This window comes from Labrus mixtus, unplaced genomic scaffold, assembly GCF_963584025.1.
Source record: "Labrus mixtus unplaced genomic scaffold, fLabMix1.1 SCAFFOLD_174, whole genome shotgun sequence".
Lineage (NCBI taxonomy): Eukaryota > Metazoa > Chordata > Actinopteri > Labriformes > Labridae > Labrus > Labrus mixtus.
The window spans coordinates 15,001-32,500 of record NW_026870122.1 but is presented as its reverse complement, the minus strand read 5'-3'; the positions used below and the strand labels follow the sequence as shown (position 1 = coordinate 32,500).

Below are 17,500 nucleotides of genomic sequence, written 5' to 3'. Positions count from 1 at the left end.
ACAAGACGTGTTCCAAAACAAACAAACTGTCAGCACACTTTATCTTCAAAGTTCAACGAAAGATGGAGATTTGTTTACACTCTCAACATATCTGAGTGCGTTCAGTCAGTGAGGCTGAACGTGGTCATGTGGTCACGTGGTCACATGGTCATGTGGTCACGGGATCTGCAGAGCGAGCGGAGGAGGGGGAAGCTGTTCATGTGTTAATGCCAAAACGAAGCACTTCATCCACAACGTTTTCTGTATCGATAAATACTGTGTGTTTCCTGTAAAGGTATGAGTGTAATAAATGTGTGAACTACTTCCTGTCGTGCTGCAGATTCTTTGGAAACACGAGTCTAAACCTGTCAGCTCGGGAACTTTCAGAGCGAGGAGACGATGATACGCTAAATCATAAAAAAGATGATGATAACAAAGTGAAATTTAGGATTAGATCTTCTTGATGTCTCCTCGAGTTCAGACCAAAAGAAGATGTTCTCAAAGACGATCCTGAGACACAAACATCTGAACGAGATCTCTCAGGTTTCCTAAAGTTGTCTCCTTCTAAGATCTTAAAGGACAAATCAGTGAGCTGTGTAGAGAGTGAGATGATAAAGGACCAATCAGTGAGCTGTGTAGAGAGTGAGATGATAAAGGTCCAATCAGTGAGCTGTGTAGAGAGTGAGATGATAAAGGACCAGTCAGTGAGCTGTGTAGAGAGTGAGATGATAAAGGACCAATCAGTGAGCTGTGTAGAGAGTGAGATGATAAAGGACCAATCAGTGAGCTGTGTAGAGAGTGAGATGATAAAGGACCAATCAGTGAGATGTGTAGACAGTGAGATGATAAAGGACCAATCAGTGAGCTGTGTAGAGAGTGAGATGATAAAGGACCAATCAGTGAGCTGTGTAGAGAGTGAGATGATAAAGGACCAATCAGTGAGCTGTGTAGAGAGTGAGATGATAAAGGACCAATCAGTGAGATGTGTAGAGAGTGAGATGATAAAGGACCAATCAGTGAGCTGTGTAGAGAGTGAGATGATAAAGGTCCAATCAGTGAGATGTGTAGAGAGTGAGATGATAAAGGACCAATCAGTGAGATGTGTAGAGAGTGAGATGATAAAGGACCAATCAGTGAGCTGTGTAGAGAGTGAGATGATAAAGGACCAATCAGTGAGCTGTGTAGAGAGTGAGATGATAAAGGACCAATCAGTGAGCTGTGTAGAGAGTGAGATGATAAAGGACCAATCAGTGAGCTGTGTAGAGAGTGAGATGATAAAGGACCAATCAGTGAGCTGTGTAGAGAGTGAGATGATAAAGGACCAATCAGTGAGCTGTGTAGAGAGTGAGATGATAAAGGACCAATCAGTGAGATGTGTAGAGAGTGAGATGATAAAGGACCAATCAGTGAGCTGTGTAGAGAGTGAGATGATAAAGGACCAATCAGTGAGCTGTGTAGAGAGTGAGATGATAAAGGACCAATCAGTGAGATGTGTAGAGAGTGAGATGATAAAGGACCAATCAGTGAGCTGTGTAGAGAGTGAGATGATAAAGGACCAATCAGTGAGCTGTGTAGAGAGTGAGATGATAAAGGACCAATCAGTGAGCTGTGTAGAGAGTGAGATGATAAAGGACCAATCAGTGAGATGTGTAGAGAGTGAGATGATAAAGGACCAATCAGTGAGCTGTGTAGAGAGTGAGATGATAAAGGTATCTTACTATCTGATCATTAAGGAAACATGTTGAAGTGCTGGCTTCTCTGACAACAATGCAGCAGCCAGTATGTCCTCCTTCTAACTTTAGATTCTGCTCCTGAATGATCTGGATTTGTTTGGACCAGAGAAGGTAGGCGCTTTTAAGACCCCCCCACACGGCCGTTTTGGACACCCCTCGGTTTGTCAGATATGAGAGCAGTTATCAGGTCAACAGGTGTTGCAGCGATGGAAGCGGGCAAGAGAAGTGGTTCAGATAGAAGTGATTGTACCCGACCTAAAAAGCCTCTGCATGTTTCTAATAAGCTCCACGAGCAGAAACGTGCTCAAACTAGGATCAATATTGGAGATGCTTTTGAAAAATGGAGAGAGGTTAGAACACAGAAAGGTTTACAGACCCATGCAGAGCTGGATAAACACTGAAGCTTCAGAGTCCACCACATGGTGACCTGTGTGAGCATGGACTCTAGAGAGGGGGGGGAGACAGCTCTCTATGATGTTTAGACTGCAGTACACATTTTAAACACTAGGGATCAGAGTTATGTACTGCTCCTTATATTTTGCATACGTTTGGATTACATTCAGACAGTATTAGGAGTCGAGCACAAATGGCATTAAAAATTGTTCTACCAAATGCAAATGTCAAATTATGAGGTAAGAAAGTATCGACTCCTGTTTTAATTCTCTGTTCGTCTAAAGCTTTTAAAGCATGAGAGCACACGGTTTTAGGTGAAGGACAAGCTGGAGGAAGGCCTTCGGTCTGATGCTTCTGACTGGAGTCAGCCATCTTGGATCCTGCTCCTCTTCTGCGGTTGGATGGTTTAGGCCGGTGGCTGCTTGTGCTTTTTATCCGATAGGGGAGGGTCTACACACAGTCATTACTGAGAGATATTTACAGAGGATAAACGTGATTTCTGCTATATTTATCTTCCTTTAATCACCTGGAGATGTTCAAAACAACGAGAGGAGACACTTTACATCGAAATGAAATGATCACCTGCTTCAGACATCGAGACTTCAGTTTCCTGGAAAGCAAACAGAGCAGCATTGAAGTTTAAAAATCTGTTTTACGGAGCAGATGTTTTATTTAATGTCTCTGGGAAATCGATATTCTGACACTGAAGTTTGATGGCGATCCAGAAGAGGACGTTAACAGCAGCCGCAATGTGTCAGTACTAAAATGTTTCCAACGTCTTAGACGCATTTTAGACGCTGTGTCCGAGTTTGTCTGCAGCTTTAGATAGTCCTCTCCTTCACGCCTGTCTTATGACATGTTTGTCTTTTTAAAGGTAGAGCATCCATCATTAACATTAAAGTGTATCATTTTAAAACAGGTGGTTTCAAAAAGTAAAAAAACAAGACATCCCTACTCTTATGAAAGAAGTGGGGACACAGTCGGCTCGTTCACCTTGATTTTACTCAAATCAGTGTTTCAGTGCAAATACAAGTCAGTCAACAACAGATCACTTCTCCCCCTGAACATCGTCCTTCATCAACAGTGAGATCAGCTGATCCATGGTTACATCTCAGACAGATAAAGACACCTCAGCAGGAGAGCTTTGTACCAACCGGCGCCCCGCGGTGAAACGCTGCCTATTGAACACTGAGCGAGATCACAGTCTGCACCGACCTCACAGGGAAAGCGTTCACATTCAGACGAACGTTTGGTGACGCTCCTCCAGGCCAAGAGGTCACTTCACATTCAGAAATATAATGACATAAACAGGAAGTGGGTTTCTCCTTTTCTTCTTGTTACTTTATTTCTTTACTTTACTTATTTCATGGATGATGTTAAAAATCTCAGAACATCCTGATGGGTCTGATAAAGATCAATCTTCATATTAAAGGTCACATATGCTCCTCTTCTTCTTCAGTGTAAATAAGTCTCAGAGCTCCTCAAAACATGTCTGTGAAGTTTCTTGTTCTAAATCCACTCTGATCCTGTATTTGATCATGTCTATAAACCCCTCTATTTCAGCCCTGCTCAGAACAGGCTGTTTCTGTGTCTGTACCTTTAAATATGTAAATGAGCTGTGTCTGACCACACCCCCTCTCTGGAAGGGCTTGGGTGTACTCGGTCTTTCTCTCTCGATGTCCTATTGTTTACGGTGAGAAGGCAGACTCAGAGGGCAGAACAAACACCTAGCTGTGGGAGTGTCACCCACCTGGGGGAGGGGCTACTGCCCTTTGTGATGTCATGAAGGGAAAATCTCCAAACAGCCTGTTTGAGCAGACATTTTCTGAAAAGTGGAGCAGGCAGAAGACGGAGAGGATGGACTTTTCTCATCATTGGGGGTTTGTAGACGGACTAGAGACACATATTAGAGTTAGAGGAACATGGGGAAGAGGATTCAGCATCATGAGACCTTTAAATAAAAAAAATAACTTTAGAGTCCAGACAAACATGGGTAAATTACAGATAAGAAATGTGTGAACAAACAGGTCAGGAGAATATCTGGAGCAGTCCTCCTGAAGGTATCGAGATATGATCAGGAGTTCAGATGTGAAAACCCTCACAGATGATTTTACATCCATGAAACGATGAAATGTGAAGCGAGCTGCAACAACGCTCAAACATTCAGAGACAACAGAGTCAGAAAATCAAGGCAAAGACGTCGAGTTATAAAAAAATAAAGCATCACATAAATTAAATAACTTAATATGAATAAGAAAAGAGTGAACCTTCAGACGCACGCCACCAGGGCCTGCGTCACCTTCTCCTCACTGAGCGCGCTCACAGTTTGAGATCAGAACGAGCAGCTTGAACAAACCGGGGACAGTTTTTATGTTTTCATATTCTGGGTCTAAATGACGCCACGGCCGTGCTCGCTGTTCTCCGTCAGCGCCGCGGTTTCACTCCGTCAGACGATGCATCGCTGGGTCTGTTTCTGGAGCGTGATCAGAGCGCCGTCAACGCTGCCTGTTTTGATGTCATGTCGATAAAGTGATGAAATATCCGATCTGCAGATTGTGTTTTATTTTGAAGGTGACCGGACGTTCTGACTTCCTGTCTGGGTCGATTTATACTGTCCTTCTTGACGCGTGCCTGCAGCGGGCTCCTTTAAATATAGACTCCGATGAATTCCAGAGGAGTGGCGCCGCTGGCACGCTCCGGAGACGGACCGCGGCGCTCGCTTTGGAAATGGCGCCGTAGTGTGCGGCTGCAGTCACGGCGTGTTTCACAGCTGCTGGTTTATCAGAGAGAGTCTGAACCTCTTGATCGTCATTAAGACCCAAAATAAAAAATATAAATAAAATAAGGCCGGTGTTTAAAAACAGAGATAATGAAACCTTTCATGGTCGTGTTTGTGACTTCCTGTCAGCGTCAGCAGCAGTGGCGTCCGTCTCCTAGCTGGTCACCACACATGCCTCCAGATGACGTCGCTCAGAGTTTACATCCCCGCACCCCGTCCCGGGACACGACTCGGCGATGCAGGTGATCGGTGGTGACAGGAAGTAAGAAACGCCATCGACCACGAGCAGAGAGAAATAAACAATCAGAGCAGCTTTACATTCAGGACGCTTTCTCAAAGTGTACTTTCATCAAACGCACGTCTCGAGCTTAAAAATTATAAAAAAAGGAAAACGTAACGCCGCTCATGTGTTCCTCGCCAAAGAAGCGTCTTCAAAGATGAGAAAGAAAAAGGTGATTCTGTTGCCGTGACGACCACACGGGTCAAACACACTTTGCATGGTTTGTTTTTTAAAATCATGAAAAGTGATGCAGCAAACGTCAGGAGGTGGAAACGTTCTGGGACGATGACTTCCTGTGTTTAAGTGACGATGAACCGACCACGTTACGGTCTGATCTGCGGCGCCGGATCTCTCTCGGGCGCCGAGTCAGGACCAGAATCCCGGTCTGTAGCGGTACGGCGAGTCTTTGGGGAAGCTGAGCGGGACCGTCCCATCCCGACACTGACCCTCGTCCGACTGATCCAGCAGGTTCTCCTTCTTACGGGGGGAGTACGGCGTCGGGGCCTCCATCGGGGTACGCAGCGCCGCCGGGTCACCGCCAAACTCCACGGTCGGAGGCGTCTCCGTGCTGGACGTGTGGGCAGGGGAATCGCCGTTACCCGGGTTTAGTCCGTTTCCCCGCGGCCTCGCCTCCCCCCAGAACACGTCACAGCGCGCCCGCGGGGAGGGCCGAGGCCGGGCCACAAAGTCGAGGGTTTTGGGGCGTTCAGGAGCACAGCGACGGCGAGGAGTCGGAGGGAACACGATGTTTGGATCGGGGAGGCGGGGGACTTCACGACAGTCCTCTTTGAAACCTCTGAAGACACCTGGAGGGGGAGACAGACAGGAAGTTCAACATGGGGGGGGGGGGAGTCTCTTCTCTCTTTTGGATTTTAAATCTCATTTCAAAGTCTCCAGTCTGGCGCTGCATTGTTGTGTTAGCATGCTAATGCTAGCGATCTTTATTCTGCTCGTATCTTCACACTGCATGTAAATTTACCTGAAATGAGCGTGATCTAGAAACACAGTTAAGCAGTGAGTACAGTATGTTATTCTTCTTTTCTCTAGTCCCTCAATTAAACAACTTTTATACACGAGGGGAGGAGTCAGCCGGCCGTCCGGGCGATGTAAACAAAGTGAAGATAGGACTCTGAAAACTCTGAAAACATCACAGACAGTGGGACTCGGGTGTTACACCCATTGTAGACAGTCATGACTCACAGAGTTATTTTCAGAGGAGATACTTGATTTATATATTTAAGAGTGAAAAATCACATATGAAGACTTTAAGTCTATCAGAAGGGTTCTCAAAGGGGGGTCCGGGGACTGCCAGAGGTCCGTATGGGGGACACAAGGGGTCCCAAGTTAAGAGTGGAATATTTAACTTTTACTGAAGAGACAGAATGACTGAACGTGACGCAGACGGCGGTCGCTCTCTATCTGTCCGTTTGGAGGTTAATACATCATCAGACTGTTTTCTATATTTTGATGTGAAATCTGTGAGATCAGGATGAACTTTACCCGTGTTCTCCAACGCCGTCTTCTCAGGTAAAGGTTCCAGGTTGTTGGCGAGGCAGCTCTTCTTGATGGCTCCGTCTGACGGCGTTCGTCTCAGGCCGCGCGAGGAGCTCGGGGGGGCGGAGGGAACGTGGGTGGGCGTGAGGGACTGGCGCGGGTTCCTCTTGAAGCTCTCCAGGTGGGTGTTGACCAGCGGGTTGACCGGCGTTTGAGTCACGGGCGTCGAGGCCGGGCGGTACACCACCAGCTCCTCGCTGTCCGAGCGGATCAGCGAGCGCGTGGAGTTGCAGTCGGACACGGAGGATAAGGACAGCAACGTGTAGGAGGAGGGCAGCGAGGGCGCCGGGGGCTTCAGCGGGCTCTCCCGCCGGAACAGTCTGCGAGTCTGAGGGCTGGTGCTCCGCCTCTGGCCCCCCCCTCGGTGGAAGAAACTCTCCCATCGGGATTTGACGCTCTCCTCCGGCTGGGCCGCGGCGAGCAGGTTACAGCCGAGTCCCACGGCGGCCAGCAGAGCGCCACAACCCAGCAGGACCAGCTCAGACCGCCGGCCCCCGCCCGGGCTCTTCCTGCAGGGCGGGGTACCTGGGACCTGACCCCCGGGTCCGTACTCGTCTCCATCGGCGTCAGCAGCAGCAGCAGCAGCAGGGTGGGAGTCTTTCTGGAAGGGGAGGCAGAGGTAGGTCTGACCAGGGGGGGCTCCCGGCTCCGTGCTGAAGCAGCAGTCTTCATTTTCTAAAAACAGGAACGCTCATGTCAGAGTACATTCTAGTTTCTTTAAAAGCATCTGAAGCAGATACCCAAACAGATCTTTTGAGGGGCATGGTGGGAGGGAAAAAATGATTTTGAAAGACTGGAAGACACCAACTCCACCACGCCTCAGAAACTGGTCTCAGTGATACACATGATTCAAAATGTAAACATAAATGGGAAGAATCTTGGGGTCCCTTCTTGCAAGATTTGGACTTACCCTGACAGCATTTGTACCTGTATGGATTTATCTTTTTTTCTTGTTTTATTTATGGACATTTCTATGGCGGACAGCTTGGATGATGTATAATGATATGTATGCTTTTGTGTCACAGGGTTTAGATGAACTATATGTGTACCTCCTCTCTGGTTGTGAGTGTGTGTTTGTGTGTTCTGGGGGGGGGGGGGGGGGGGGGGGGGGGGGTTATGTCCATGGATTGGGTTGTGGGTTTTCACTCTTGTTTGTATTGTGATGTCATAAAAATGTCAATAAAAAAATGTCAATAAAAAATAAAAAGCAGGAAGCAGGATCCTCTCCTTCTCTGTTTCCAGTCTGAAGAATAACTTCAGCTGTTCACTGCATGAAATAGACTTTAAATCAGCTGGTCTCTTCTTACCCATCTCCACGAGGCTCGGCACCCCGGGCACGGCTGGACTGTGTCTGGGAGACCTGCGGAGGTTTGGGGCGCTGCAGGAGCGCTGCCTGCTGCCCTCGTGGGGAGGCTTCACACTGTCAGGAAGGATGGAGAGACAAAGAGTCAGAAACAGGCTCAGAGGGTGTTTCACAGACTTTGTGTCAACTCACCGTTAAAGGTGACATCTCCTCTTCTTCTTCTTCAGTTTAAATAAGTCTCAGAGCTCCTCTTCAACATGTGTGTGAAGTTTCTTGTTCTAAATCCACTCTGATCCTGTATTTCATCATGTCTATAAACCCCTCTATTTCAGCCCTGCTCAGAACAGGCTGTTTCTGTGTCTGTACCTTTAAATATGTAAATGAGCTGTGTCTGACCACGCCCCCTCTCTGGAAGGGCTCAGGTGTCTCGCTCTACGTTCTTGTCCCCTCACCTTGCATCAGCGCTGTGCTCTCTGTACGGGCCGCCCCCCCGAGTCCTGCCCTTCTTTCTGGACCCCTTCCTCTCGGCCTCGTCTTCGTCCTGCAGGACACTCGCACCACCGCGACCCCACGCCGTGCAGCCCTCACCTGGAGTGACTGCAAACAAGACCAGAACACACAGTTTGAAAACAGATGTTACACAGCGGCTCGGACACCAGGTGAACTCAAGTCTCTGACGGGGTCTTACGCTGGATGGCTCGGAGGCGGGGCAGCATGGCCGGGCTCGACGGCGGACTGGAACTACTGCTGAGCAGACTCCGCCTCCGATCGTGAGAGGGAGACGCCTGCACCGTGATTTTGTGCTGAAAATCTAAATGAGGAATTCAAATAAACCAGCGGGTGAAAAATAAGCATTTAATTGAACGAAGAAACAGATGAAGACACTTTGGATATTTATGAAAGAGAAGCAACAACGTCATGAAGCGTTTTCACATCTGGACTTCTTAACAAATCTAGATAACGTCAGGAGGACTGCTCCAGATATTCTCCTGATCTGGCTGATCACACATGCACCTCACAGCAGGAGACTCTCTGTCAGACAGGAGGGGGGGGGCTCATAGGGTTATAATGAAGCGTAAATGCCGGACGCAGTACTCTACATGACGCTGTAATGAGAATATTTATACGACTTTCTGCAGAATAAATACGAGGAGGCTGGAGGAGAAACTCCGGGTGAAGAGAGTGTGAAAGGCTCGTAGATGGTGATATGCTCAGGGGCGTCTTCAGGATTTCAGGGCCCCATGAGAAGATCTCACATTGGGCCCCTTCCCCAAAGCCTCAGCCAACCCTGAGATGTTTCTACAACCACACCTGTGTCAAACAAACGATGGTCGGATTTGAACACGTGCTGCCTGCTTTGAGGACTACAGCCTCCATACAAAGATTTCACATTTTAAAACAGTTGCCATTTCCTCTTCATTCAGTCATTCAGACACTAGATCTTTAAAATATCAGGAGGTTTCTGCAGGTGTGAAAGCAGCTAGAGAGTAAACAATGACAGTGATGCTAAGCTAAATATAACACCTGATCAAAACCAATGTTTATGCATTGATTTACAACTTGTTACTGCATCGTAGGCGACCATGACAGCAGCATCAAAACCCGACCAAACAATCCACAACAGACCAACAAGAAGAACATATGACACCCCGCCTCTCTGGCCTGCAGTTAAACGTCTTCTATCTCCACAGCCTGACTCTGCTCTGACTCGGCCCTGATCTCGTGTGCAGACTGTCTGACATACGCAGCGTCATGGCGTCTCGTTGCCGTACCTGAGGGCAGGCTGATCCTGTTCCCGTCCTTCAGTTTAAGGCGGTTGCGGCGGAACTTGCCCTGCCTGCTCTCCACGTGAGGCTTCTCCTGGTACAGCTGGTGGATGATGATGTTGAGCTCTCGCTCCAGGATGTGGATCTCGCGCTCGGCCAGCTCCTGCTCGCGCCTCCTCAGCGCCTCCTCCTGGCACTTCTGCTGCAGCGCCGCTTGGGTCAGCTCCTCCTCCCACGAGCGCAGCTCCTGAAGGACGAAATGACATGAAGCCCGTGAATCATCGACATTGAACCCTCGATCTTTACCTTCAAAACATAAGAATGTTATTAGAGCAGAGGCTGAAGAGTACCGACAGATCCATCGTTTATATCTCATAATACATTTGATCTGGATCCTTTTTATGTATATTTTTGGTCTTTAAAGTCTTTATATGTGATTCTTTGATCCAGCAGATGTCGCCCTTGAGCACCAGCATGAAACCAAAACAACTCGCGCTGCATTGTTGTGTTAGCATGCTAATGCTAGCGATCTTTATTCTGCTCGTATCTTCACACTGCATGTAAATTTACCTGAAATGAGCGTGATCTAGAAACACAGTTAAGCAGTGAGTACAGTATGTTATTCTTCTTTTCTCTAGTCCCTCAATTAAACAACTTTTATACACGAGGGGAGGAGTCAGCCGGCCGTCCTGGCAATGTAAACAAAGTGAAGATAGGACTCTGAAAACTCTGAAAACATCACAGACAGTGGGACTCGGGTGTTACACCCATTGTAGACAGTCATGACTCACAGAGTTATTTTCAGAGGAGATACTTGATTTATATATTTAAGTGTGAAAAATCACATATTAAGACTTTAAAGACGAGTTTGCAGCAGAGGCTCTCTCGAGTAGAATGAGCTCCCCCGACCTTTAGCGAGGTGATCGGGCGCTACTACCACCTGACGTCCCTGACGCCCCGCCTCCACCATCAGACTGTGTCGTCCCCACAATCACCGCCGTCCTCCTTCCTGCTCCGACCTCCACCTCAGCAGAGAGGAAGTGTGGACAACAGGAACAAGAGGAACACAAAGGAGAAATCCTTCCTGCAGATTATCACATCTCATTTTACTTAACGATGAGTCAGGTCTTATTTTTTTAAAACCTGAAAAGATGTTAATGAGGTTCTTGTTAACAGTAAGTGTGTTACCCACAGGACCGGTCTGTCAGCTCGCCCCCCTTTAGGAAGAGACCAGCTGGAGATATTTTCAGGAGTGTAGATGTGGAAACAGCTTCTGTAGGATCCTTCATGTTACTGTGTCAGCCTCTGAATAACATAATAACCATCTGAGTCAGTCAGTACTTCATGTGGTGCAGTTCCCCGAGAGGATTCTGTTACATCCACTAAAGCCTCTCCTCAATGTAAGTACCTATGAGTCCTTTAGAACCATGTTGAAACCGGGCCCAGGTTGTTGCCATCATCTGCCCAGGGACAACAGATGGAAATAGCTAGCTAAATATGGTACAAAGCATCTCTTCTGAGACTAATGGTTTTTTTTTGTCCCTGATTCAAATAAACGATTAAACTAAACTAAAAAACGGCGTCTCATCTGTACCTTCTCCTTGGTCCTCAGCTGGTCGAACATTTCCTGGATCTCCAGCTTCCAGTCGTCCTGCAGCGAGTGGAAAGACTCTGCTGGCATCTCAAAGAAGCCCGACTCCTCGATGGACGTCAGCTGGTCCAGGATCGCTGTGAACTGAGGCCGGGAGTGAGGGTCCGAGCTCCAGCACTCTGAAAAAACAAACAGTTAGGACGCAGTCACACGAGGTGATCCGTACTCGATTGATTATTAATTATTCATGTTCAGGGGTATCTCTCTGACACATCATCTGTTGCTCCTCTTACCCTCCATCAGGCGTGCAAAAGGTTCAGGACAGGTGGAGGGGATGGGCAGAGCCAGCTTGTTCATGGCGACCCCATAGGCCACGGCGAGACTGTCGATTCCCCGAAACGGAACTTCTCCTGTCAGCAGCTCCCACAGCAGCACGCCATAGCTGGAACGTTTAAAAAAAAAAAAGGCTGAAGTAAACTTTAACTTTTGAAAAATGAGACTCCCTAACGTCTCATGATTTAATATCCTCAAGGCGTCATGTCAATGTACCAGTGTTTCCCCTACCATTATATTAGGGGGGGCGGCCCGCCCCCGAAGGCCAAGTTAATAAAAAAATATGTATTTTTATTTTTTGTGGCTTTATTGTAGAGATAGGAGAGTGGAAAGAGTCGGAAATCAGGGGAAGAAGTAGAACAGGACAGCTGTCATGAACACCAAGATTCCTTCAAGTGTTTGTGTCGGCGTCCGTCCATCACGGCGCCGGCAGGAGACGTCGGTGGCTGTGAGATTGGCCTAGCTACGGCGCTGCGCCACAAGGGACAAAAATGGCAAACAATGTGATTACTCCTCCTCTGCCCACCTCCAAATGTCGCTCCCCTTGGAGAACGTGGACGAGCGGATGACTTCGGGCGCCATCCAGGCGTAGGTGCCGGCGGCGCTCATCTTGGTGGTGCGATGCCACTCCCGCGCCAATCCAAAGTCTGTGATCTTCAGGGTCTTGTGGCTCAGGTCTTCCATCTCCACCCGCTCCAGGATCAGGACTGGGAGTTGATGAGGGGGGGTTTTGGGTTGTAGGATGGGGGGGGGGGGGGGGGAATGCGTGCAGATTGGCAGGCGGGGTGACCGGGTTTCATGTGACCGACGGGGGTTGTGATGTTTGGAGGGGCGGTGGGAGGAGGAGGAGGAGGAGGAGGAGGAGGATTTGAATAAATGTGGAAATGCAAAAAAAAAAGAGAGACATGGTGGACGAAGCAAACGGGGATGAAAGGAGAGAAGAAGAAACAGAGAAGCTGAGAAACAGAAACACAGAAACTACAATCTGAATAAATTCAAAACATCTCAAACAAACATGAGAAGTAAAGAGAAACTCCAGAAATAGTCTCTTCAGACGCCGCTCCTCCTAAACCACCACGCCGGTCCAGCTGCTGCGCCCAGTGCAGAGGGCGTGTCTGCAGGCTGCGCCCCCCCCCCCCTTACATCTGCTGCATGTATGGCTCTAATGTTTCAGACCCTTAAAGCTGCAGGAAACATTAAACACACCTGCACATGATTCTTAATGAAGTGGATTAAATGTTTAGATTTTAGACGCTCGCTGCTCCACTTTAATGAACACCCATTCATGTTTTTGGCGTCAGCTTCGTCATCGTTCCACTCCTTTACCTCAGCGCTGCGTCACTGGGCGGAGTCTCAGTCGACCACGTCTTTAAAAACGTCCCGAGCGCCTTCTGAAGTTCTGTAACCAACGATTAGACACGAGCTTCTCATGAAGTGGTTTAGAAGAACCCGCATTTAATCCTTTCCTACTTCTTTTTTTTATTTCTTTAACAGTATGCTTAACCTGACTCTCTATATGTATTGCAATAAAAGCATATAAAAAAAAAGTAGTAAGGGACCGAAAAGAGAGAATAAATTAAGGGTGGGGGCAAAAAAAAAAGAAGAACCAGCTGAACATGAAACAGGAGACTTCTGAAAGAGGAAGTCCTGATTTAAAAAAAAAAACCTGGTCCCTGTTTTTACATCGCTGGGAGTCGAAATGAGATCAAGAGATTTTTTTTGTAATTGCTCTTAAGTTATGAGCTATCTGCCAGAAATCAGGCTGCAAACAAATCAACCAATAAAAGTATGAGTTGACTAAACACAGGAAGCACGCGGGCGCCATGCAGAGAGCGATGAAGAGAAGATGGCTTTTGGTGTTAAAGTTACTTTTATGTCCCTTCCAAAAAGACAGAGTGGAGGCTGCACGACTTTAGGTATCGTGAATGAACACCAGAGAGTGATCACTAACTGACCTCTGACCTTACACCGGCTCCTCAGGTTTGTTTACATTTAGAACAAGTTCAATGGCGTTTAGATTAAGTTGTAAATCGTGGTGACAGTCCTCCCGTCCTGTCCCGGGGGGGGGGGGGGGGGGGTTCCCCCTCAGAGACACTCTAGTGGGACACACTTTAACTCTTTAAAGCGGCCTATAGGACGTGACGCTCCTGAGCTGATCACCACACGGCGAGCCAATGACAGGCAGAGGCTGGCTGTGTGTGCTGAGGGAGCGTCCAATAGGGCGCCAGGGGGCAGGGCGCACGCTAAGTCCTCAGTAATAGGCTTGGGATTTAGGGGATCCAGTCGGGTGAAATGTAAGATCTCACAGACACACACACACACACACACACACACACACACACACACACACACACACACACACACACACACACACACACACACACACACACACACACACACACACACACACACACACACACACACACACACACACACACACACACACACACACACACACACACACACACACACACACACACACACACACACACACACACACACACACACACACACACACACACACACACACACACACACACACACACACACACACACACACACACACACACACACACACACACACACACACACACACACACACACACACACACACACACACACACACACACACACACACACACACACACACACACACACACACACACACACACACACACAGAGATCTGTTTCACCTCGCTATCGGCCGATATCTGCCCGTTGACAGACATCAGCACATTGCACATAATGTGATAAGAGCTGATGTGATCTGCAAAGGTTGATCTGTTGTGTCTTATCAGTTTAATGGGGACATCCAGCCCACCTGACCTGCTGAGTCAGAGAAGAGGTTTTTCATTGGGCAGAAGAAATCAGCTGTTTGAACTGAGTGAAAATGTCACCTTGTAGGAGACTGTAAGCAGTGACACAAACATCAGTCTCGGTCCTCATTTACCCAATCGCTGCATTCCTAATGTAAATATTAACAGATGAAGTCTGAGTGACGTCCCCCGTCTGTCCCTGCAGGGGGCGCTGGAGTCCCATCGATGGCGGTCTCCATGCTGGAAATGCTGTCTCAGTCTAACTTTCAGTCAACCTAACGACAGGCTGAGAGCTGGAGCTGAGGCGGGTTTTAAACCTCCTGACAAACCGTTACACCGCGCCCACCTGTCAATCAGGTCAGCTACACGCCTTATTGTGAATAACTCTTATCCTTCATCAAATCAAAACTGATGAGTCATCAAAACATTCACCCCCCGTACAGTGTGTGTCCATCGAGACATGAGCTAATCACACCTGTTTGTTTTTTTTAACCAGGCTGTAAACATGTTAATCTCTGCTGTAAAAACTGGCTTTTTAGAATGGGTGTGTATGTGACTTCCTGTGCTTCTGCAGCCAGCCTCTAGTGGACACTCCAGGAACTGCAGGATTTTACACTTCAGCATCGACCTCATGTTTCAACACCGGAGGTTGCTGCTTTATGAACTTTACTGTTTTTAATCCCTTTACTGTTTTTAATCCCTGTAAACTTTTGCAGTGTAGGAAGTGTATTTGTCTCATTTATTTATTTTATCTGTTTATCTTTTTATCCGGCCCGTAGGACACAGAAAAAGAATTTCACTTTAAAGCAAAATGTAGGATTTTATTTTGTTTCAGCCTCTTAAATGTGAGGATTTATATTTTAGTTTCACACATGAATCTGAATCTAAACACGTCCATTAATCTGTTAAGTATTGACGTTCTTTTTTATATATTTTTAATGCAGACATTAATTTGAAAATCGATGACTGAAAAAACTTTGAATTCTGTTAAATTTTGTTTTCTGTTGACGTCCAAACAGCTCTTACATGGTGAGATGGATCATGGCCAACCGGAGCGAGGGCATGGCGCCCCCTGTGGTCGTTGTTTTAATTCACACAGAAACATGCAGGGGGGGTCGGGGAGGAGTTCTTACTGTTGCTGGACTTGAGGTCTCGGTGGATGATGGGGACGATGGCCTGGCTGTGGAGGTAGAGCATCCCGCGGGCGATCTGCACGGCCCAGTCCACCAGCGTGCACGGCGGGATGCGTTTCCCAGCGAGGGCGCGGTTGAGGGCGCCACCCCGGGCAAACTCCATGACCAGGCACAGGTTGGGCTCCAGCAGACACACCCCCAGCAGGGCCATGATGTTTTGGTGGTTGAGCATGGCGAACAGTTTGGCCTCCTGACGCACGCTCTCCAGAGTCTGCTCGGGGTCTTCATCGGGGTCCCGTCGCGCCGCCTTCACGGCCACCTCGAAGCCCCGCCACACCGCACGGTAGACTTTTCCAAACCCGCCCACGCCGATGATCTCCTCCAGGGTCAGCTCGGAGAAATCGATCTCCAGGACTCAAGAGAAAGAGAGGACAACGATGAAATGAGTGACAGGTTTTTATTTCAACATCAAACAGTCGATGTTTCCTTCGCTCCAAACAAAACGCTCATCTGAGAGCAAAACTTCTGAACTGCAAAGAAAAAACATTTTGTGATGTTTATCAGTCTGAGCGTCATGAACTCAAACATCTGAATGTTTCTCCTCCAGCCACCTCGTATTTATTCTGCAGAAAGTCAGAGTGATCTGATGTGAGAACACAGCAGGATATAATCAGGAGAATTCACCTGGAGCCAGTGGGAGGGGCCAGTGGGAGGGGCCAGTGGGAGGGGGTGGTGACCTTTATTCCCTGTGATCGCTGCACGACCATAGACTGTCTGCACGCCACCTCTACCATCTCCGTGCTCTAATGAACCTGCTGCTGCATGACCGTCTGCACTCTGACAGTTTACATGAGGTTTGTGTCTTTGTGTCTGTAAACACTCTCATGTTGTGGACTCAGAAACACTCCACCGAGCAGACTGACCTTGATGAATATTTCAGGTGTGATTCTGTGGGAAAGTAGGCCAGCTGCTGCTGCAGAGTGTGAAGAGCTGAACGCCAACAAAGACAGCTGAGACGGCGTGGACCGCCCTCGCTTTATCAGCCTGTTTACGCTCACATACTGATGTTGTCATCGTCTGCAGGAAGTGAAGCTTCACAAAGAACACACAGAGTATCTCCACTCTGCAGTGCTGCTCTGGATTCTGCTTACTGAGTCTGTCTGAGGCCTCGGCTGCACATTGAGCTGCAGAAGCTTCCTCTCTCGCCCTCCCTCTCCCTCTCTCCCTCTCTCTGCAAACACCACATCTATTGTAAGTGAATGCATCTGAAGTCGATGCATTTCTTTAGAGGGCGTTGTGAAGGTGAACATTTGGAGATGATCTGGTGTTGTGTTTGAAGGAGTTGCATGCTCACTTCTGTTGATATTCTTCCTGCTGAGGATGGGGGGGGGGGGGGGAGGATGTGTGCATCACTGACCGCAGCTGCCTGTTTGTTTGTTTGTTTGTTTGTTTGACAGGTGGGGGTTAAAGAATGGTCCTGAAGCTGAGGGGATGCTGGGACCAGCAGTCAGGACTGTGTAGGCCAGCAGGAGAGAGTCTGCCATGACACAGCTCTCTCTCTCTCTCTCTCTCTCTCTCTCTCTCTCTCTGGCCTCCTGACCAAGCACAGAGCAGGACCTGTGATAGCATAGCACCCTCGTTTGATTAGCTCAGGTATATAGCACAATGGGATACTCACGGTGTAGAGGAGGCACTGAGTACTGCTGCTCCGGAGTGTCCCGGATCTCCTCCGGTATGCCGTTCCCTTTGCTCACATAATTAGAGGGGAAGATGCCCACCCGGTCCGCGATCATGCCGGTCCACCAGCCCTCATCCCCGGACACCAGGGAGTCTTTGGACA

General features: G+C 48.2%; 2 protein-coding genes across 3 annotated transcripts in view; one reads left to right on the top strand and one right to left on the bottom strand.

Annotated features, from left to right (window-relative positions):
• LOC132961640 (tetratricopeptide repeat protein 9A) overlaps positions 1-303 on the top strand; it is a 7,850-nt gene extending 7,547 nt beyond the window's left edge. For both annotated transcript variants that reach the window (XM_061033374.1, XM_061033375.1), the window contains exon 4: positions 1-303. This exon is cut by the window's left edge. The gene's annotated coding sequence lies outside the window, so the exon portion shown is untranslated.
• Positions 304-5,396: 5,093 nt separating this feature from the next.
• The window catches only part of map3k9 (mitogen-activated protein kinase kinase kinase 9), a 12,684-nt gene continuing 580 nt past the window's right edge, over positions 5,397-17,500 (bottom strand). Inside the window, exons 1-11 of the mRNA XM_061033372.1 lie at positions 17,339-17,500; positions 15,661-16,074; positions 12,238-12,418; positions 11,672-11,820; positions 11,382-11,557; positions 9,794-10,034; positions 8,710-8,832; positions 8,474-8,618; positions 8,026-8,138; positions 6,665-7,393; positions 5,397-5,970 (exon numbers count right to left, since the gene is read on the bottom strand). The exon at positions 17,339-17,500 is cut by the window's right edge and continues 580 nt beyond it. Coding sequence (XP_060889355.1) covers positions 5,531-5,970; positions 6,665-7,393; positions 8,026-8,138; positions 8,474-8,618; positions 8,710-8,832; positions 9,794-10,034; positions 11,382-11,557; positions 11,672-11,820; positions 12,238-12,418; positions 15,661-16,074; positions 17,339-17,500 — 2,873 coding nt within the window. The 3' untranslated portion in view covers positions 5,397-5,530. The remainder of the gene's footprint in view (positions 5,971-6,664; positions 7,394-8,025; positions 8,139-8,473; positions 8,619-8,709; positions 8,833-9,793; positions 10,035-11,381; positions 11,558-11,671; positions 11,821-12,237; positions 12,419-15,660; positions 16,075-17,338) is intronic.